At 41.5% G+C, this 23,762-nt stretch overlaps 1 protein-coding gene across 2 annotated transcripts in view; it reads right to left on the bottom strand.

The window, feature by feature from the left end:
* Positions 1-9,014: 9,014 nt before the first annotated feature.
* The window catches only part of LGI2 (leucine rich repeat LGI family member 2), a 55,128-nt gene continuing 40,380 nt past the window's right edge, over positions 9,015-23,762 (bottom strand). For both annotated transcript variants that reach the window (XM_063459899.1, XM_063459898.1), the window contains 4 exons: positions 20,380-20,451; positions 17,933-18,102; positions 12,023-12,187; positions 9,015-10,329 (listed from right to left, as the gene is read on the bottom strand). In XM_063459899.1, the coding sequence (XP_063315969.1) occupies positions 9,512-10,329; positions 12,023-12,187; positions 17,933-18,102; positions 20,380-20,451 (1,225 nt within the window). In that variant the 3' untranslated portion in view covers positions 9,015-9,511. The remainder of the gene's footprint in view (positions 10,330-12,022; positions 12,188-17,932; positions 18,103-20,379; positions 20,452-23,762) is intronic.

A 23,762-nucleotide genomic window follows, 5' to 3' on the forward strand; every position in this document is an offset into this window, starting at 1 on the left:
TATGGCTATCAAATTCTGACTCTTGCAGTTTTTTTGTTTTGTGGTTCCAGGCTGGCTAATGATGCCCCAATGACACTGCTTGAGATGTAGTTACCACACCGACAGCAAAGGGAGTTAAACTTTATATGTGCAGTGTTTCCTAGCAAACTGCTGCAAATAGAGACTCTAGGCATCATGTCCGCTTCAAATCACTGAAGAGGTCATGGTGCTTGGAGTAACCTTTTAAGTAAGTTGCACACTAAATGCAAAGAGGCCATGGCGCCTCTCACAACCCCATGCTGATGTCAGGATGCTCCCTACAGCTACCTGTTTCCTATCTTATCCTATTTTTATGCAAATGGCAATTATGCAGCTATCAGGGGGGAAGTAAATTACTCCTTGCCTAGCAGGAACCTTTAAACTGTAGGATTGAACATTATGTCTTACAGTTGATCACCAGGAAAGACTGAAGGCACAAAGCATGTAATTATAAAAAAAAATAAAATGAAACACACATACAGTGTTAATTGTAATTATTTTATTTCTATAACTGCATAGGTTTGTAACAGCATACCACTATCAATTTATTAATGTACCAAAAACATAAATATATATATATACATTCTTAAAATGTTTCCATCTGCTTGCGTTCGTTATTAAATTCCATAATATAAATTACAATTTACATTAGTGCGTTTTTTAAAAACATATTAAAAATGTTAGCAAACACCTGGGTAATATTTTGTTTCCTAATAATACCATAAATGGTGGATAACCTGCATAGTTTATTAATGCAATCTTTTAAGCTTGGGCGCTCCTAAAAAAAATACTTAATTTGCCATCATCGATATATCATTCCCATAACAAGAATTTCAGTGTAAATAGGAACAAAACTATTTTCTTCTATGCTTAAGACATTGACATCCATCTTTGCCATTACAGATGATTGCGTAACATATTTCCCATGATACTAAGCAAGCTTTATGGATAAACTGGCCATATTGGATTTACAGTCACAAGGGGCATAGCACAATAAGCAGAGTACGGGAGTAAGTGGGATTGAGCTAACATTTGTCCATACCTCGTTACCAAACTACTGCCCTCCTGAAGTTGCTGAACTACAATTCCCATGATTCTATGAATTAAATAGATAGTCTGAGAATCATGGGAGTTGTAGTTCAGCAACATCTGGAGGGCCGGAGTTTGGGGAAGCCTGCACTATAGTAACTCAACTCAAAATTGACAATACTGGCATTTGTCTAGAGCAAGGGTAACTACAGGCTGGTAAAGCAACATGTGTGTACTTTTAATCAATATTAGCAGGGGGCTTGCTTTCCATCTATGGTCCTTTGGTTCTAGAACATTTACATTGCATGTGTTCTAATAGGTGTTGCCATATGTCAAGTATTTAAACATTTGTGAGATTATTATGGCCTAAATGGTTGTGTATTGTATTGGTTGCCCAAGCTTCTAAACTGTTAAGTCTGTCAATAAAATAGGTTGAATACATTTCTCTTGGGATTTTCATTTTTTTTAGATTGTGAGTTTAAAAGCAACTGTGTCTAGAGCTTATTCTAGGTGGCATTTTGAGTTTATTGCTCGTCTTTCTATAGTAGGTGCGAAGAAGTTGCGCATTACAGTTTGGTTGCAGACAATTTGTTTGTGGACTTTTGGATAACATCCAAGTTGATCAGGGCCAGTTGATCACTGAAATTAGTACATTAGTAGCGGTGGTAGAATTAGGAAGTGATTAGAGAATAGAGTGTGTGGTTAAGTTAGTATAAGGAGTGCTTAGGGAATACTGTGAGATGATAGCTTATAGTGTGAGGGGTTAGAGAACAGTGTTAAAGGGACAATATAATTACCAAAACAACTTCATCTTAATAAATCAGTTTTAGTGTATAAATCATGACCCTGCAGTTTCACTGCTCAATTCTCTGCCATTTAGGAGTTAAATCACTTTGTTTATGCAGCCTTAGTTGCACCTGCATGTGACTTATGGCGTCAGTAGGTTCCTGCGCTGGATCACCTTAAGGCAGTGTTCCCCAACCCCCGGGCCGCGGACCGGTACCGGTCCGTGGATCAAACGGTACCGGGCCGCCCAGGGGTGTGGGGTGTGCGAGCCTGCCGGCTAATGCAGGGCTGGCATTGCCCAAGTGCCAGCCCTGCATTAGCCATCAGAGATCTCCCTCCCCGGTCTGCAGGCACATTGCTGACAGCCGGCAGGGGAGGGAGTGAGAGAGGACCCGGGAGCTCCTACCTGCAGCTCCTCCGGGTCCTCCTCTCGCGAGATTTGGAGCGTTGCCGCGGTAACCACGGCAACGCTCCAAATCTCGCGAGAGTGAACTCTAGCCCTGTAACTGGGCTAGAGTTCACCTCACCACCACCGGACCACCAGGGAATACCCACCGGACCACCAGGGACTCCCCACCGGACCACCAGGGACTAAGAAATGTCCCCCCTCCTCCCAGTAAAGGTAAGAAGGGAGGGGGGACATGAATATATTAATTTTAATTAAATACATTTAAAAAAAGCCTCCTTACCCCCCATACACACACTGCCCCCACACACACTACACACACTGCCCCACAAACACTGCCCCCATACACACACTGCCCCACAAACACTGCCCCACAAACATTGCCCCCATACACACACTGCACACACTGCCCCACAAACATTTCCCCCATACACACACTACACACACTGCCCCACAAACACTGCCCCCCACACACACACTGAAACTCTCACACACACTGCACCGCTCACACACACATACACACAATTTTGAGTCTATGTCTTTATGTGACTGTGTTTGTGATTTTCTGACTATGTATGTGTCTGCGTGTTTTTTTTAATATATGTGACTGTTTGGTTTTTTTTTGTCTTATTAAATCAAAACAAGCGGGCCACGGAAAAATTATCAAACGTTTACCGGTCCGCGGCGATAAAAAGGTTGGGGAGCACTGCCTTAAGGTATTAAATGCCTTAACCCCAAAGTCTGTGCTCAAACTCCGAATCTCTCTGCCTCTCTTCCTTCTGTTTTCTTAAAACCTTTACACTGGAATACCCCCTTAGAATCAGGCAGCAGCGCCTAGGATTGGCTGAGAGTGGTCAGCTGACACTCTCAGCAATCAGTGACTCCCCATTCATAAAACTTGCTTGAAAAGAAAGGTACCTTTGTCAAGCCAGTTTTATGAATGGGGATATAGTGATTAGTTGAGAATGTCAACCAATCAGCAGTGCTGCTGCCCAGTTTTGCTAAGACTTCCTTTATATTTAAATTCGCAGAGCAAGATATAAAAACTCCTAAAACAAATTAACATCTGATTGAAAATGTAACTATTTTTTCATGCAGGCTGTGTCGCAGCCAAAGGAGGTGTGGCTAGGGCTACATAAACAGAAACAAAGATGATTACATTCGGAAATGGCAGAGAATCGAGCAGTGAGACTGCATGGGCATGATCTATACACCAAAACTGCTTCATTAAGCTAAAGTTGTTTTGATGTCTATAATGTCCCATTAAGGAATAGACTAAACGCTCAAAGAATAGTGTGAGGATGTAGGGATCACTTGATCAAAATCCAACCTGATTTATTTATTTACAAACCATTTGACAAAAGAAGACATCAGTACACCAATATACTACTTTAGAGAAGGATCTATCATTTCAGTATGTTCTACTGTCTTCCTCGATTTCTGTTTGTCATTTGATGAAGATCATTAGGCATGTAATCAAATGAAACATGAACTGGTGACAGTTTGGCAAAAGGTACATAAGAATCTGTAGAGTTCTGAAACAAAGTATTACAGGCAGATATAACAACGTTTAAAGGAACACAATAGGGCCAGGAACACAAACATGTTTTCTTGACCCTCTAGTGTTAAAACCACCATCTAGCCCTCCTGGACTACCTAAATATAGTAAAATCTTAGTTTTGTTCAAGTCTGCAGTTGCTGTCTCTGCCCCTGATATACCTGATTGTATGACATCATCAGAAATGATTCTTTGAGCCAATCACAATGCTTTCAGCTAGGATTGACTGAGACTGTCAAGGTTCAGGGGCAGAGCCAAACACAGCCCTGGCCAATCAGCATCTCCTCATAGAGATGTATTAAATCAGTGCATCTCTATGAGGAAAGTTCAGAGACCCTGAATGGCAGTGCTGCACAGTAGCCATCTAGTAGCCATCTGAGGAGTGGCCAGTGGAGTTATCACTAGGCTGTAATGTAAACACTGCATTTTCTCTGAAAAGACATTTTTACTGCAAAAAGCCTGAAGGGAATGATTATACTCACCAAAACAAATTCAATAAGCTGTAGTGACTATAGTTTCCCTTTATTAACCTTGACCATAGTGATGGGAAGCAAAAAATAAGGCTGAAGGAATTAACAAACATGACCCAAAGCAAGAATACATTTCTTCGTCTTTAATTTGGTTCTTTAGTAGAATGATCCGATTTTCTGTTTCTGTTAATGTAGCCGAACGGGAAAAATTCTCCAAGTCATCTATGCTTCCAGTTTGTCCTACTTTGCCCTTAAAGGGATTCTATAGTGTAAGTAATACAAAACTGTATTAAATAAAATATATTGCTCTCACACTCCCCCCACTACTCCCTCTTCGGCACTGCATGGCTCAATTAACCCTTTATTTACTAACCTGATTTCAGTGCTGGTATCCCTCGGCACTGGGTCAGTGCTCTGCATACGTCCTCTGGCGAAGGGATCTAACAAGCATGCGTAGCGGGCACCGCAAGCACATTAGGTCCTCCCTATAGGAAAGCATTGCTTCAATTGTTTCCAATAGGAATTTCACTGATGTCCTCATGAAGAGTGAGAGGACGTCCAGCGTCAGTTAGGCGACCTAAGGTCCAGTAAACATCCGGAAGTGCCTCCTGTCTCTGGTAGACAGCCACTAGAGGCTGTCTTAGTGCTGCAATGTAAACATTGCAGTTTCTCTACAACTGCAATGTTTAACATTGCAGCACTAAGGGCAATAGGGACACTGCACCCAGACCACTTCAATGAGCTAAAGTGGTGTGGGTGCCTATAGTTTCACTTAACATTTAAAACACATTAAATTCACCTTGGATTCCCACTTTACTGAATAACTATGTGTTTCGTAGGGTCTGTTGTTTCATTTTAGGATCTCTAACTCTACATTGTAATTAAGATATTTGCAGTGCTGAAAGAGGTATTAACTGTACTTCACTAGCAAGTCCGTGGGAGGCCAAAATAATTATCTAGGGCGACTTTATCTTTCATGCACAGTGGGACGTGTCTAAAACTACTGACCATTAAAAAATATAATCATGCATTTTTTTGAAGTAGATGCAATTTGCAGTCTGCGTAAAATAAAATTAAACTCTGCATGCCACTTGGTTCTGGACTGCCCACAAAGATACCAGAATCCTAAATCACGGCTAAGATTTTTTGAATAGAAGCTAACCACAAAGGAAGGAATTAAGCTTTTGTTCATTCTCCGTAACATTTTCTCATATTTCATTTTTGCTCTTTAATTTGAATAACTGAAAATATTTTTATTTGTTGTATTATCCATTTAATTAGCTGTGTGTACATAATAAATACTAGACAATGGTGGAGATCAGATGTAGTCATTTTATTAAAATTGTTCTATGTTGGAAAAAGTTTATATTACACCTTAATCCAATTCCAAATGAGTCTGCATATTGCAATACATGTAAATAATGTTTTTCTGTATAATTCCATCCATACTTGCTAGACGCAACTGCTACCTGTTCCTCCCATGTTTCAGCAGAACAACATTTGTTTGGGTTACAAGAGTTTGCCATTTGTTGCCATGTAATGTAACTTAAAAGAAGCACTATAGTGTTAGGAATACAAACATGTTTTCCCTCCTCAACTCCATGGAGTAAAAAGGTGGTCTCACTCACCTTTTCTTACTCACCATGCCGGTCTTGACATGGCTGGCCCCGCCTCCCTGACTGAGATCATCAGTCTTGATGATCTCAGCCAATCCAATGCACTCCCATAGGAAAGCAATGGGAAGCAGTTGCGCATGCACAGCAAAACACTGCACTGCGTCAATCAGCATGTCCTCATAGAGATGTATTGAATCAATGCATCTCTATGGGGAAAGTTCAGGGTCTCCATGCAGAGCGTGGAGCACTGAGATAGGAAGCACCTCTCGTGGTCGTGTAAGTGGCTGCCACTAGAGATATTACTAGGCACCAATGTAAACAATGCTCTTTCTCTGAAAAGGCAGTGTTTACATTGAAAAGCCTACAGGGATACCAGAACCACTGTAATCTTTACAGCATATTTCAAGTTTACTATAAAACTAGAAAAGCTACAATTTCTGGGGAAATTGTGTGAAGTGTTCTTGCCTCCACCAGTAGTCTACAACTGGAGTGGGCGGAGTAACTGTTATTATTTATTTATATAGTACATTTAATTGCAACATTGTTGCCAAAAGTGCTTCACAGTTACATTAAAACATAAATTTATAAAAAACATTAGCAGGTGTACAAAAGGCCCTGTCTATGACATCACTTGCTGCTCCAGTCTGGCACAGGTCAGAGTATTTTGGCAGTTGCCATCTACAAACGGTCGTATTTTAAAAACTATGAATCTACAGCGAAAAGCTTTATTTTGTGAGAATCACAAGACCCAGACCTACATTTTGATGTATAGTATGTCTCTGAAATATTAAAAATGAAGGCACAGTCGCAGTTTAGAAATTACCCTTCAAGTTTGAGCTGGCTAGAGTGAAGTTTCAATGAATGTCAATGGACGGAGTGAGTTGCAAACAAATGGTCATATTGTGAAAACTATCAGGACTATGGCTTAGCCGTGGACATGTTTAGTGGCAGCAGGGATAGCTGAACGTTTTGATATAAGATTTGTGTAGGTGGGCCTGAAAATGAGGGAGTAGTGGCAGTTTAGAAATCATGTCCTGATTTTTCAGCTTTTGCCAGCTCCCACTCTAGCTTTGCCATTCATTCCTATGGGACAAATTTCGCCACAAGAACGACGATATTCCATGAACCATTCAGCGAAACGTTCCACAAAGTAATAGCACACCAATCAGGAACAATCCACACGTTTCGGTATATTACTGTCTATGTAGTGTAAAAACTGTGGGAGGAGTTAGGGTGGTAAATTTAGCTATAATAAGAATAAGAATAATCTATATGTGAGATAACATTAAGTGGTCTTGCTATGCAAGAACACTTAATAATTACACAGATCTTTAGAGGTGATTTCTACCGAATTTAACTTCTTGATGCAGAAAATGCCCTTTGTAGTTTTTTTCACCCTTACTTTATTTTGCACTCATTGACACATAATTGCATGTTTCAAAATTAAATGTGTGAAAAATCCCGATTAAAATACAACTCCACAGAAATGAAGATTTGTAGCAAATTGCTCATTTTTGCCCGTTTTTATGTGTGTTGCATCATTGCCCAATTCTAGCTTCCAGTGACATTCAAAAACAGAGAACACAAACAATCCCGATTCTATTATCCCTGCATTACCTGGCAATATCATCTTACAATTAGAAAATCACAGATGAACAATTCCCATGATACTTCCACGGTTATAAATAGCAGGAAAATGTAATTACAACTGTGTCCTTGTTTCATTATTTGTCTTACAGGCTTAATCACTAGAATGAGAATTGATGGGAATTCAAAGTAAATTTCACATTTAAGGCTGAAATGAACAAACCGAAAAAAATCTCCAAACTAGCTATGCCTCCAGTTATGCTACTTTTCCTTAAATTTGAAATCCACTGTGAATTTCAGTGTGTTTTCTTGCTTTGATACCCTTCACATTTTGTCCTTCCTTTATATCTCAAGCAGATTGCTTAGTATAGCAGTGCAGCCTGACTAATACTGGTCTCAAAATGGCTTCCTTTGGCCTGTTTTGGGGGGGATTCGATGCATAACTCGGTTACTTTCATGGTTTGACCCAGAGTCTCATGAAAAGGTAGATTCAGATGATTTGCCGTCGATCCTAAATATTAAATAATGAGATAACTAACTAGTACATTTTAAGTAGATCACCAAATGAGATTGAACTTTGCTGGATAATTCTATAATGGGGATTGAATAAAACTCTTACATAAACACCCTAATGTGAGAATTCACAGTGAATTTCAAATCCAAGGTCACAATAGCTAAATTGGAAATGTCAGCTATGCATTCAGTCTGCGCTTAAATTTTCAAGTCTTCCTTTAGTAAACAACCTTCAGAGTCTTTCAATCCTCCTTTATTTCACTGGATAGCAGGTATCACGATTCTAACTATTGCTCCATGTTGAGTAACTCTCTGGGTACTCAAGTGAGGCCTGGTAGGACCTACTGTATGTTTGTTAAAAAACAAGATCTAGCTGCTTGTTGGTGGGCCTGACCACCAGAAAAATTGCCAATTGTGGCCTATCTGCTTGGACACAATTTATAAAAAAGAAAAAAAATAGGTTAGCCTAACATGTTTAATTTTTTTTCCTTTTTGATTTGAAGAACGGTCAAACCTCCATAATCAGTACAGCCCACTGTAGTAGTTATGGTGCCAGGAGTTCCATGGTTGCTGGCCCATGGTAAGATGTAAAACCATTTTAGTATGGTTTGACAACTTACATGGATCCAACCAGGTGCTCATTGCCATATCCCTAAATCCGGTCTCCTCCAACAAATTACTACATAGAGCAGAGTATGTCATGCAGGACCGCACTCACCGACTGAGAGGGTGAGCTGAGTGCTCTCAGCCAATCTGCATGGTACTGCATTAGCTGTGCTTTATTCTACAGAGATATTTGGCATCTCCTCTGGAGTAGAACTGATGTGGCAATGGGCGCCTAGTGGGATCCATGAAATTTACAGCACTTTACTAAAACGGTTTGACATAATACCATTGGACGGAGCCAGGGCATTTTTAGCACCATAACATCTAAAGCAGGCTGTAGTATTTATGGTGCTTGGAGTATTGCTTTAATATAAACCTTTTTTTTTATTATTATTATTATTAGTTATTATTAGATTATTAGTTATTGCTTGAGATGTTCATCTTATAGAGATATTACTAAAATTGGCTGTTGTAGCCAACAGTACAATAATATAAAAAAAATGGTATTGACCAAAAGAAAACACATTATACACCTGACCTTATATGACTGAAACTTATAGCATAAAATGGCCTTATCAATACATATTACACTAGACAATCAGAATGATTGATATTAAATCTGAAATACCTAAATTATTTGTCTTATTCAAAATGCACGGCTTATCAGTACCTACTTATGTTAAAATTATTCCAAAGCAGTTTCCTGGTATTGGTTATAAAATTATTGAAAGTTATTAAAATATACACAGTCATGCAATTAACCAAAAACTGCCTTTGATTGAAACACAGCTTCTGTTCTTCTAAAGTAGAACGCCTAAACCTACATATGTTCCATTTTTCTTTTTCTTTCATTCTTGAGATTTCCGAGTCTCGCAGTGAGGAAAGTAAAAAGGATACCTTGTGCCTTTCAGAGGGGCAGCATTCACAAACTCAGATCAACAATGACATGCTCAAGTATTTGTGTGTTTCCTTTAAAGCTAGACGCAAATAAAAAGTCCCTACGATCTGTGGATACTGCAGTGAAGGAACGAGGACCTTGGATGTAAATTTCCTTAAACTTCTCGAAGATCTTCTTCTCTACATCCCACTGGTAAATCTGTGAAAATGTATAATCACTTCCTAGCGCAAGGTAGTATCTGTCCTTAAAAGAAAAAGGCTGCAAACTCATAGCGCCACGAGACGGGAGAGCCTGGATTTCTTTGAACTGGTTATTGTTCCATTTCATGATTTTTGAGTCTCCGATAAATCTGGTCAAAGAGATATAGAGTTCATCTTTCATTCTAAAGCTTTTAACTGCTAGGACATCCTCCATATTTGGAATGTCACTGTGAGGGGTGAATTTCTTAGTGATCTTATTCCATTGCAAGATGAGAGGTACTTGAGACCTACTGGATAAGACAAGATGGTACTTGTCATCGATTTCAATTAGTTCTGCATCAGTATCTCTGAACCATTCATGAAGTGACTGGTACGAGTAGAAGCCTTTGCCATTCCATTTATAGACTGTAGTCAGACCAGCCTTCGAGCTGTCGGCAATGACAAAAAATGTTTCACCTTCAATCTGAAAGAGCTCTACGTCATTCGGTTTGGAAATACGTGAGACTTCTATGTCCTGGAACTTGGTGAACTTGGCCCAACTCTCGTCATACTTGTAAATATGGGACCCACCAAACAGTTGTGCCACCACCATGAACACTTGGTCATCGAGGAGGATAGCTTTGCATCCAACAATTGACTGACCTACAACAAATTACATGAAGGTTAATATAACATACATATTCAAGATTCAAAACACAACTATATAATCACATTTAGAGTACGTTTCAATTACGTATTGTTCCATCCAGTGATTACAAAAAATATATTTTGGTTGCAAGAGCACTAAAACAAGCATGTTTTGCTTATGAACGTACATTCAGCAATGTGACAACTCAACCTCTTTTGAATATGAGTGATTTGAGTAAGTTAAACTGAATGAAAAAACATATACTGTAAATTGAAGGATTAAAACACAATAAAAAAATTTTCAGGTACATTTCGGTGTTTCTGCTCTTATGTTACACTATTATCCATATGTATTTTTTGAACTTTGTTTCTCACTCTCTGCACCTGATACAAATTCATATATATGGCATTAGAATTCCTTAGAGAAAATAAATATTGCTCTTCTTCTTAGATTTAGATGGTTCCCCTACAATTTATTGATTGTTGCCTATAACCACCTGCTTTATATGTCTCTCTCTCTGTCTTTCTCTGTCAGTTGTTATTCTATGAGTTTATTCGAATTACAAATAACTGTTAAGCCTGCTTACTACATATCTACAAGGATTTCTAATGTAGTCGGGTCAGCTAGTGTATGATAAGGAAACATACTTTCATGTGGGGATTTATGTAACCACCACCATCATTCACTATTCTTGATTTCATTTTATTGCGTATTAGGTGCGATATGTTGTCTAGTGCTTAACTGCCACTTTATATTCTGCTTCTGGGTGAAGGATTTAGAGATTAAATGTAACATGCTCTATGTGAGAAGGACTTTAAATAAGATGTTTTACATGAGCAATATTTCTCATAAAATAAAGATTTCCTCCTTTTTAATATATTACATCAGCCTGAATAAGAGGCCCAGACAATATCTAAAAGGGAATGCATTTTCCTCTGTGGGATAATTTGCCCTAGGCAGGAAGGTAAAATGTAATTTTTATTCTGCGTGGCCCAGTAGGACAAGAGTCTAAGTCCCGTGAGCAGGTTCGAACTTTGACAAAAATTCGGCCTGGAAATTTTAATGCAGAGCAGCCCAATAAGAGGGAAGTGTATTGTGTTATCGACAATGACACATTGTACGTCTTTAGAGGCTGCTTATAGGGATGCATGTGATGGGGAGGCTACTTGTGGTGGGTGTGTTTGTGTGTGTGCAGGCTGCTTGTGGCATTGTGTGTTTGTAGAGATTCTGCATGTTTATGGATGCAAACGCACTTGTAACCCAAGTGATGCAGTTTCTATGGCTTTGCAAAGCTGCTTCACATCCACTTCCAGAAGCCATCTTTCAATAGGCACATGCAATTTTTAAGTAAACTTATGTGATACAGGGCTATTTACTAAAGTGAGAATTGTCAGGGATTCAAAATGGATGTCAATTTTAAGGCCAAAATAAACAAACTGGAAGCATACCCAAGAAAGTTGGCCTTAAATGTGAAATTACCTCTGAATTCCCTCACTTTACTGAATAAACCTGACAATCTAAACATTTACTGTTGACTCTACTACCACACTGCATTGATTATGTGAGGTCCAATGTGAGGTCCAATTAGGGGATTACATAGTCTCCCCTAATCATAAAAATATATTCTTCCAAATAATGATTCCAGGATAGTTGTAGCTGTGTTTTTTGTTGTTTTTGTATCCACAGAAGATTTTAAATATTTTGTACCTGTGATATTGTCATAGATTCTAAAGTTCATTTCGATGTGATCCCATTCTAGAATCATGCAGTTTTCCATGCTAGGCTGTGCAATTGCCACAAAGACATCATTCTTATAATGAAAGGTATCCACTGATACAGACTGATAGGGCAGACTCTGATGATCAATGAAATCTGAAAAGGAAAAACAAGCAAGTATTATATCCACATTGAAGCATTTACAGATATATTCCCTTACTTAGCACATGGAAGCCAATTCTTCTTAAAATTCAAATATATTAGTTCCAAATTACATAATATTTATAGCAGCGGGATGGGGCTTAACTGCGGACCGGAGCGGACGCCATTACTCACGGCTCCCGAGAAAAACGGCCTAATCCATCCACAATCAGGGGCATCTGTGTCCATCCGACTGCCACGACCGGCAGGTCCAACCCGGCACGCCGCACGGAGCCGGTACATGCCTCTTTTTCTGCAACCCGGGCTGAAACGGCGGAAAAGGAGGCTTGCGGCCTCGGCCTCGAGGTTTTGCAGAACCCATTCCAGATACTGGACACAAGAGCACAGACAGCTGCAACCCCTACGCCGGGGCTGCTATCCGAAATGGGGAGGAGATCGCAAAGACCACCCCTGGGGACACCAGGAGATTCTAGAGACATTGGGGACATGCTCCAGAAACAGGCCCAAAGCAAGATGGAGACGCCAGACGCAGGTACAACCACCAATACACCTCAGGCTCCCACACAGGAGGAGGTACAGCCTCAATCTGAGCAACAGGGTTATGAGCAAGCTGCACCACCTTACCCTGACTTCTCCAATCTAGCCACTAAGCAAGACATTAAAGCACTTCTAGCCAACTTTAGGCAGAACTGGGCAGCAGATATTGCAGTGATACAGACAGATCTGCAAATGGTGACTGATAGGGTCCGTACCACAGAAGAAGACATCATAGATGTGAGACAAGCAGTATCCACCATGGGATACTCGCTGCAGGAAGTGAGGAAAGCCCAACAAGCACTCTCCTTACAACTTACTACGTTAGATGATCGCTCCAGACGCAATAACCTGAAAATCAGGGGGGTGCCTGAAACTATCACAATGGAAGAACTGCCCCACTATCTAAGGCGCCTATTGACCTCACTACTGCCTCCAACACAAGCCAAAAAAGTAACGATCGACAGTATGTTCCGCCTACCAAAATCAGCCAGGGCCCCATCCAAGGCTGTCAGCGACATTCTCATCCACTGCACATCCGCACAAGACAAGCGGACACTCCTGGCAGCACTACGAGACCACACACCTTACCAGTTTGAGGGCTCAGGCCTGTCATTTTATCAAAACCTGTCATGGTCCACCCTACAGTGGAGGCGCACAATGCTCCCAGTAACAAGCCGGCTCAGGAATGCTGGAATAGCATACCACTGGACGCCACCAAGATCGCTCAGCGTGCTCCACAACGGGACAGCTCACACTATATTCTCAGCAGAGGAAGCTCCAGCCATCTTTGGGAGACTGGGACTCTCCACACCTCCTGATGACTCAGCCAGCACCCAGGGCCGCCATCAGGGCATGACAACCGCAACGGTTGTCATGGGCCCGGCGGTCCTGGGGGGCCCGGACTGCTCAGGTCGTCCGGGCCCCACATTCAGTGGGAACATACCAGGTCGCAGGGGGCCCTGCGACCCCGGTATGTTCCCACTGGGCCAGCCTCTTCTCCTGGGGGGCCCAGCAGCCGGTCACCTCAGGGCCCCCCAGGGGCTGGCCCTGCTGACACCCGGCGGGCGCGCGAGGGAGCACTCTCCTCTGAGTGCTTCCTCTTCAGCTCCCTCGCGCACCGTACTGATGCCGGAGCCGGAAGATGACGTCATCTTCCGGCTCCGGCATCAGTACGCGGCGCGCGAGGGAGCTGAAGAGGAAGCACTCAGAGGAGAGTGCTCCCTCGCGTGCCCGCCGGGTCACCGGGTGTCAGGAAATTTGAGTGGGTGGGGGTGGGGGGGATAGGGAAGGCAGGAAATTTGAGGGAGGGGGGAGGGAGGAAATATGAATGAGTGGGGGGAGAGGGGGGAAGGGGGGGAGGGAGGAAATATGAATGAGTGGGGGGAGAGGGAGGGAAGGGAGGAAATTTGAGGGAGTGGGGGGGAGAGGGAGGAAATTTGAATGAGTGGGGGGAGAGGGAGGGGGGAGGGAGGAAATATGAATGAGTGGGGGGAGAGGGAGGGAAGGGAGGAAATTTGAGGGAGTGGGGGGGAGAGGGAGGAAATTTGAATGAGTGGGGGGGAGAGGGAGGGGGGAGGGAGGAAATATGAATGAGTGGGGGGGAGAGGGAGGGAAGGGAGGAAATTTGAGGGAGTCGGGGGGGAGAGGGATGAAATTTGAATGAGTGGGGGGAGAGGGAGGGAAGGGAGGAAATTTGAGGAGTGGGGGGGAGAGGGAGGGAGGAAATTTTGGGGGGAGAGGAAGGGAGGAAATTTGATGGGGGGAGAGGAAGGAAATTTGGGGGGGGAGAGGAAGGTAGGAAATTTGGGGGGGAGAGGAAGGAAATTTGGGGGGGAGAGGAAGGTAGGAAATTTGGGGGGGAGAGGTAGGAAATTTAGGGGGGGAGAGGAAGGAAATTTGAGGGAGGGGAGGGAGAGGTAGGAATTTGAGGGGGAGAGGAAGGGAGGAAATTTGAGGGAGGGGGGAGAGGAAGGGAGGAAATTTGAGGGAGGGGGGAGAGGAAGGGAGGAAATTTGAGGGAGGGGGAGAGGAAGGGAGGAAATTTGAGGGAGGGGGAGAGGAAGGAAGTTTGAGGGAGGGGGGAGAGGAAGGAAATTTGAGGGAGGGGGAGAGGAAGGAAATTTGAGGGGGGAGGGAGGAAGGAAATTTGAGGGGGGAGGGAGGAAGGAAATTTGAGGGGGGAGGGAGGAAGGAAATTTGAGGGGGGAGGGAGGAAGGAAATTGGAGGGGGGAGAGGAAGGAAATTGGAGGGGGGAGAAGGAAGGAAATTGGAGGGGGGAGAAGGAAGGGAATTGCAGGGGGGAGAAGGCAATGAGAGGGAGGGGGAGAAGGAAATGAGAGGGAGGGGGAGAAGAAGGAAATGAGAGGGAGGGGGAGAAGAAGGAAATGAGAGGGAGGGGGAGAAGAAGGAAATGAGAGGGAGGGGGAGAAGAAGGAAATTGACGGGGGTAGGGGGAGAGATTGACATCCATCACACACACACACACAATGCACCCCTTGCACACAGAAAAACACACAATGCATTACACACAGACACACATACACAAGCAATGCATCCCTTACACACAGCAACACACAATGCACCCCTTCCACACACTCAGTGCATCCCTTACAGACACACACACTGCATCCCATACATACACAAACTCACCTTGCAGCCCTTACACATACAAACACAGATTCCCCCCCCCATCCCCCCCCCCCCCCACACACACACACCCCTGTGAACAAACTCATTGGTGGAACATGAAGGTGGACCCTGGGACCCAGACCTTGAGCTGTGTAAAGGGCCCTCAAAAAATGGAGCTGCTTCTCGTTCTCCCAGAACATTGATTTTTGTGACCACAGTTACAAACCGCCTCCAGAGAGCCTGTTCTACACCAGACCAGTGGAGCCAGACGGCAGCTGAAGCCCATCATCATCCTCATCTGGTTGTAAGTAGGCAATCTAGTATATTATTCGTGGCACTAATCTTTAATTTACCTCACATTAAAGGGACACTATAGTCCCCAGAACCACTGCAGCTTAATGTAGTGGTTCTGGTGTCTATAGCCTGTTCCTGCAGGCCTTTTATTGTAAACACGGCGGCACTGCAGCACTGTGTTAGTTAACATGGCAGATCATATGGGTGGGGCACTGTGATGTCACATGGGGGGGCGGCAATCTTTACTTTTGCCTAGGGCGGCAAAAATCCTTGCACCGGCCCTGCAGACACTGCATCCCTGTGGGCGGACTCGGGGGGGGGGGGGGGGACTCGGGTGCAGGCGCCGGGGGGCCCAGACCTTGAGCTGTGTCAGGGGCCCCAAAATTTCTGATGGCAGCCCTGCCAGCACCCACTCATGGGACCCGACCACCATAGTCCCCTTCACCCTACGATGCCAACAACAAGAACCACGGAATGGGACATGACTGATTACCTGGACACGGCTCACGCAAACAACCAAGGGCCGCATCATGACTGTTTTTGTTCAAGTATTTTGTTACAAGTTTTTATTCCTATTTGTTGCACTTACAAATGATTGCCTCACTATCAGGGTCTTCTTAAGACAAGAAACACAGGAGGGGAGTTACAACCCCCAACCCCGCGAGTAAGGGAGCCTGTGACACCCCTCTCCCCCCCTCCTCCCCCCCCCCCTGCATCCCCCATGGTTAGGGGATCACCAAGCAAGAGCCTCATCATCTCTCAAATCCAGTGCAGGCAACAATCGCACACCGCCTAACCCACACACTACTAGATGCCTACTCAGGCATGTATAAGCTCCTAACAATCCTAACACTAAAGCGACACAATATTTACAGGGCAGCTACTCAAAACTACTGCACGCCACAGGGCCCACTCCACACCATCCAGGGTCTTCACGGACCCAAGGAACACCACAGAGCCCAATCAGACCTCTCCAGTAGAATCTCCGGCACAAGACCTAGTAGCTACTAAGATGCAAAACGCCCAGCGACACACCTTAACCCTAAATGTACATAGCAGGTACCAGATATACAGCTTACAGTCAGCGCCAGGTAATTCTGCACTAAATACCATTTCTTATACAAGGGGCACCCTTGACCAGCAGCCACATGGCTTGCAACCTAACATTACGGCCCATACCCACCCAACAGGCCTCGCATGTTGCAATACGTGCAAATTGCCTGAACGATTACCCGTTTATATACAATTCCAAGCAAACACATAATACAGAAGCTGGCTATACCTGTTAAACATGCTCTTACTATCTTATTATAATACCATTTTCCTTTTTTTTTTTTTTAAATACCAAAAATGCCAGTTTATATACCTGTTTCGTACTGCTCTTACCTGCTTATCTTCTGCAGAGACCTACAGAACACTGTTTACTTGTTTAAAATTGTGCAGTTCAATCCTATGTCATGCTACTGAATGCCTTGATTTGCCTGTTACTGCCATTGTAGCACTGCAGGACAGTTTGTAAACATTTTTGCACAACAAAAATAAAGAATATATATAAAAAATATATATATATATTTATAGCTGCAATAATTTATTCAAGGGTTCGCGCCGGGATTGTATTATTCTAGTATTAATGCACTGTACAGATTATACATTTCAAAATAACCCAAAACAATCAATAAAAATAATGAAAGATAAAATAGATACTCATATTAAGTTGCTGCATACATAAATAAACTCCCATTATTTTGCTTGTTCCTGACTTTCATCTTTACTAATCATTTTTCTTAGCTCCATTTTCGAGTGGGCTTTCTATATCTTTTGATATTTACATTAAGTAAAATCCTTGCTATACGTACGTGACGTCATTACGTTGGACACCACTTCCGTTTCTGGTTTTACGGCATTCTGATTACTCCCCACTGACTGCTCCTAACAAAATCGTAATTAGTATTGCAATTAATTTACTTATATGTAATATATTAACTCACATGAGTTTTTTTTTTTTTTGGCCTGTCCTATAAATACGATTTGTACACTATGCTTGTTTTCGATTTGTACACTATGCTTGATAAAGGCTTCAGTAAACATGGCTTTAAGCCTTAATAAAGACTGCCCACTTTAAACTCTCTAGTGCTAAGGCATTTTATTTATATTGAAACTATGTATGTTTGTGATCAGCAGACAATGATACCATAGAGAGTTGAGTAAACCCATAGGGAAGACATGGAATATAAGTATAGGACAGATTATGTGCATAAGGAAAGCCAGGATGAATATACCTGTTGTTATACATTCAGCATCAAAACTTGCCACTTCATTTAACTTTTTCCCTTGGTAGTCAGAAGGACCGGAACACAAAACATGAGAGACAGTTGAGTTTGTCATCTTGAGCCACGAAAATAGCCACTTTGCCTTGCAGTCGCACTCGAACATATTGCCTCTCAAATCTCTAAAATAAACACAAAGAGAACATGGTGTAGGTGAAGGCATACAGAGATTATATACAAATGCCTGGGATTTATGCCAACAAAGAGCCTATCTTACTTTTCGTTGTGATGATATTGAATGGAGGAGGAGAAGGAATTAAAGTGGGGGAGATAAGATGTTAAAAGGCAGAGAGGGAAGGATTTAGAGGTAAAGTATTTAATTACACGTGATAAGAGGTCATGTAATATTTCCACATATAGCTACTGTTTATTTTTGTTCAGAAAAATGAATGAACATTGTTAATAGGACATTCTTGCGTGTGCCTTAGAACCCATTAACACATGCTTGAGAACATCAAAAAGTGACCTCTATAAGTGCCAAATGTACAAAACTGTCTGGCAATCATCTTAACCCACCTTGACACCCTTTGTGCTATAACTGGCATTATTATATTATTGTATTTACCTAATCTCTCGTCCTGTAGGAGTTAATCAGGACTCTGCTTGTATTGCCTGTAGACCACCCTCTAGCCACTTGCCCACCTTGGAACATCTATACATTCTTCATCTCATGCTAGTGGTTCTATATAGTTTCTAGTAGTTCTGTATAGTTTTTATATGAATCTTCATGCTATGAATAATATGAGTTTCACATACTCTTCCTATTCTTGATACATTCTCTGGCCTGTTTCTCTGCAGAGAATAAATGTTTCAGCACGGTGAACTTGGCATTTTATGTACAATGGCCCCTATTGAATGAGTTCAAGCGTGAAAATTAACATTTCTCTGACTTCTAAGAGAGATAGTTTGTAAACAAATATGACTCATTCTAAACAAATTAATTCTTTTTATTGACAATGATTTTAATAATTTGGATAATGGATAATAATTACTGTGTAGATTATAGGTTTGCTTCAAGGTGACCACTAGTTCCTACCTGGAGTATAATGGTGTTCTAAAGAGGTAATCCAGGGGACTCAGGATGACAGCTAACATTTCCAAGTGGATCTCAGGGGAACATAACAAAGTCTATTGGGTCCTCGGAATTGCAAAACAAAAAAATATTTGAGGGAAACTGGCCTTGAGCAAAAATAGGCCCTGACACTTCAAAGCACTGTAGCCCACTTTCACTCTTCAAGATTCAATAATTAAGGTATGAAGGTAAGCTATAGGATAGGAGATTTTTATAGGGTAGGAGGGTTAGAAGGACCATGAAGCTCTTGATCAGCACCACCCCCTACCATAACTGGCTTGTGGTGAGTTCAAAGCATGAAATAGACCAGACAGACAATTATCATACATTGCAACAAAGATTGCATAGAGATTGAATGTGATAGTGAGGTAAATGATGTAGCAGCTTTGGGTTGAATGATAATATAAAATAAACAAAATCGGAATTGGTTTCATAAAAAAAAAAAAATCTAATTTGCAATCATACTACACCTTTCACAGACTCTCTCTAAGCATCAACTGGAAAATTCTAGAAAGTGTAGTATGCATAAGATTTGCAAATGGGAAATAAAATTATGAATAGTCCAGTCCTTCCATATGGTAAAATAAATACATTCTTCCTTTCTCCAGTGTACCTTTGAAACAATTCCTGCTGTACTGACCTCCCAATTCTATGAATCACAATCGAATGGTCAATTCAAATGAATCTTCAAAGAAACAATAGAAAGTCAAGTGCACATCGATTATGTTCACTGCCCATTCCTTCAAAAAATATTTAAGTGATTGTAAAACGCGAAACGCGTAGATTACCAACATATGTCTTGGAAGAGGAAGTTTTTCACTGTATGTCCCATGTAGTCTCCATTAGAAAGTTATCACTCAATAAATATTTTCAAAGGAATGGGCAGTAAAAAGAATCTTTGTACACACTGTTTGCTAGTGTTTCTTTGCACCTTTTTCATCCCTCAAACACTTGGTCTATACTTCTCGAAGCTTAGTGCAATAGTTAACTAAAGTAGTTTTAAGATATACATAACAGATCCAAGAAGGACTTAATGTGACCTGCTCCTTGTTCGACCCTATTAATACTTTGGAATATTATAGTGGAATATTGCTACATATAAGCCAATCCAAAACCACCAGCCTGCAATGCATGACTGTAACACAAATGATCCTTTGCTTTTATAGGCTTCTCCGTCTCCATAGTGACTCTCGCAGGAAATACCTTGAAAGTAATTATTGATCCTGATAAGCATGAGAATGAATACAGATAAATCTGGTGAAAAAGAGGTAAGCCCACAAAAAGCCAAAGATTGACGAAGAACTTTACAAAGGTTTACAATACTTACAGTTCAATTAGAGAATCTAAATCACTGAAGATGTCTCTTGGCAAAGTCTTAATGTGATTATTGGCCAAGGAGCTAGAAAAGGAAAGAGCTTGTTTAATAAACTATGCATGTTATCTCAGTGATGCTGAATCATCTGCTAAGTACAACTTCACAAAAATGGTTAATAAAAAAAAGAAATCAGAGGTATAGTATGTTCATTGCTATATGATATACTTATTTTGTGTTACTTTAAACTGTTCTTTTAAAGTTCCATTTGCAGAGAGACTTGCTTAGTTACTCATTTGTCATTTATCAGACCCCTCTTCTCTCTAGTGACCAGTGTGGCACACATGTTGCTGGGTGGGGGCTCATCAATGCATATGCAATCTTCTCCAAAAGTAATCAGGTGCTGTATAGGATCACAGTGCACAAACATAGCGCATGTGCACATCAACTTTCCTTAAACATGTTTAAAAGAAATACTGCAAACACCGTAACCACTACAGTGCAGGCTGAAGTACTGGTAGCTAATTCAAATTATGGCTGAACATTAAAAGTTCTATTTTGGAACCTTTGTTTTAGCTCCCTGTTAGTCATTGTTATAACTTAACAACAAGGAACACAGGCGACACTCCAAGGTCCGTAATGGTTTTCCTTTATTCAAGGGTAATTTTCCTCAATAAAAAATACTGCGACGTTTCAGCTATATTGCTTCAATCATGCATAATAAGTACAAGCATACACTGGGTATATATACCATTTAAATCAATCAATTAACAGATCACATGGTCAGTCCAATTAACAGAGAATTCCTAAAATCCTGACATGGATTACTCATATTGGTTACATGCCTATGTGATCACTAAAAACAACATAAAAACATGACATGGAGTATTCTCTATTTAAGGTGAAGATATTATAGTTATAACTATCTGACAGACATATACCTAATTTGCAAATTTATTGTATTCTAGTATACATGGATTTAACTGGTTTTATTCCCATCAAACTACTTTATAGTATACTTCATAATTTACACTCGGAGTTTTTTTAGCCATATATATTTTTTACATTACATGAGAATTTTAATATTAAGTTTTTGTATAAATATATTCTGGTGTACAAAAAATCAATAATCTAGATTTTAACAGTACCATATTGTCTAAACACAATCTCTATGTTCAATATTTTATAAATTGATCTATGTTCATTTTAAATTAATATCCAAATTGCGACCCAATTGGTTTTCTTTCTATTAATAGATCTTATTGCTCATTCAAAATAATCACAATTGAGAAAGACATACCAAGACTAATTTCCTGATGTCAAAAAGTAAGATCATAATTATGAACAAGATTTCCATTGAAATAAATAAGAGTTAAATCATCAAAACGAAGGCCTCATGTCTTCACATACTAATTCACAAATAGGGGTTCACTATAAATTCTCTATTGAGTCCCTTCGGACTCAATGTTTCCAGCGTGTGGATAAAGTAAGCCTCTCCCTTTTTTAGTTGACCCACATGGTTACCCCCTCTCCTCAATGGTAATACTTTTTCTATGACCTGGAAATGTTGTTGCGATGTTGTTTGTTTTTGTTCCAAAAAATGAGCTGGGATCGGTAATTTTACCTGTTTAGTTCTAATAGTAGATTTTTGTTTATTTAGTCTCTCTCTGACTTTCATTTTGGTCTCCCCAACGTAGAGGAGACCAAAAGGACATTTGATATTGTATACTACATAAGAAGATTCACACTGGTAATATCCTCTTATGTAGTAAGTACGACCAGTGTGTGGATGGAAAAACTTGTTGCCTTTAATAAGTGAGTTACATGAACTACAATTATGGCATGGAAAAGTGCCAAAAGTTGGTGTAGACACAAAACGCTGTATTTTAGCTTTTATTGGACCAATATCTGCTCGGACAAGAATGTCCCTTATATTTTGTGGTCTCTTATAAGAAAAAAGGGGGGGAGTCTGAAATTCAAGAAATTCTGGAAAGGATTTCTTTAAGACACCCCAGTGTCTCCAAAGGATGTATGCTATTCTATGACTTAAAGTGGGATACGAAAGGTATTCTAGATGAATTATTCACCATTTTCCTCTTGGGCATCATAAGGGAATATCTTTCTATACTAAGTATCCTGTTCTTTTCTTTATCTAAAAGCTTGGCTGGATAGCCGCAATTTATAATTTTTTTCTCATGGGTGGAGGCTGGGGAGAGACTATAAGTCCTCCCCTTTTCCCCCCCACCCGCCACTCATGGCTGGGGGCCAGGAGGGAGACACTAGGTCCTCCTTCTTTTGATACTTATGGCACCCACTCACTGCTCATGGGTATGGGCCGGGGTGAGACAATAGGTCCCCCCCTTTTGTTACTTAGGGCCCCCACCCAGAGCTCATGGGTGAGGGTTGAAGGGGGAAAGACAATAGGTCATCCCCCCTATTGATACTTAGGGCCCCCACCCACCGCTCATGGGTGAGAAAGACAATAGGTCCCCTCCTATTGATACTTAGTGCCCCCATCTGCCGCTCATGGGTGGGGGCAAAAGGGGGGGAAGACAATACGCCCCCCCTATTGATACTTAGGGCTCCTACCCGCCGCTCATGGGTAGGGGCCGGGGGGAGACAATAGGTCCCTCCCTTTTGCCCCCCACCCGCCGATCATGGGTGGGGGTGGAGGGGACACTAGGTTCCCAGTTCAGTTTAATAGCCCCAACTCACGCTGTATGGGTAGGGGTTCGGGAGGGGGGACACTATGTCCTCCTTCCCCCTCCCCCGTTCATTATTTCTATAGGAGTGAGGGTCTTTTTTTTTATTTTTATTTTTTTAAACATTGAGCAACCAGTTTAGGTCTTTGAGCTTTTCAGTAGAAAGCTCCCTGATACCATGGTTATTAGGGAGCTATCTACTCGGGACACGAATACAATCAGCATTTCATTCATTCAAATGAAATTACGATCCGAACAGAAAGTACCGAATTGCGTTCTAACATGAATGAACAAACTGTTCTCATCCTGTGAGGGCGAAATTTGGTAGTTTCACCAGCATCCTGTCTATGTGAAAGGACGTTCGGGAATTCTGACAGGAAGCATCGCGAGATCACTGAGAAAAGGGTGAGTATTGTGGGAAATTTCTGTGACCCACAGGAAGTAGGTCAGAGCTGGTCAAGCGAAGGAAAAATGCATTAGACAAAGTAGTCCTTACGAAAACTAGAGCAGATAGGAAGAAACAGATAACAGATCCTGAGAGAGGGAGAGAAGAAGAAGCGATTGGGGAAAGGTAAGTTCGGCATGACAGTGCCGCTTTAAGGTAGATTCGGAAAGAGAATGAGTTTACATTCGAAGGGAAGACATGTTAGGAATAACAGCTCCACATGTTTGGTTAGTGCAGTGTAGTAAATCATT

Source organism: Pelobates fuscus, chromosome 6 (genome assembly GCF_036172605.1).
Source record: "Pelobates fuscus isolate aPelFus1 chromosome 6, aPelFus1.pri, whole genome shotgun sequence".
NCBI lineage: Eukaryota > Metazoa > Chordata > Amphibia > Anura > Pelobatidae > Pelobates > Pelobates fuscus.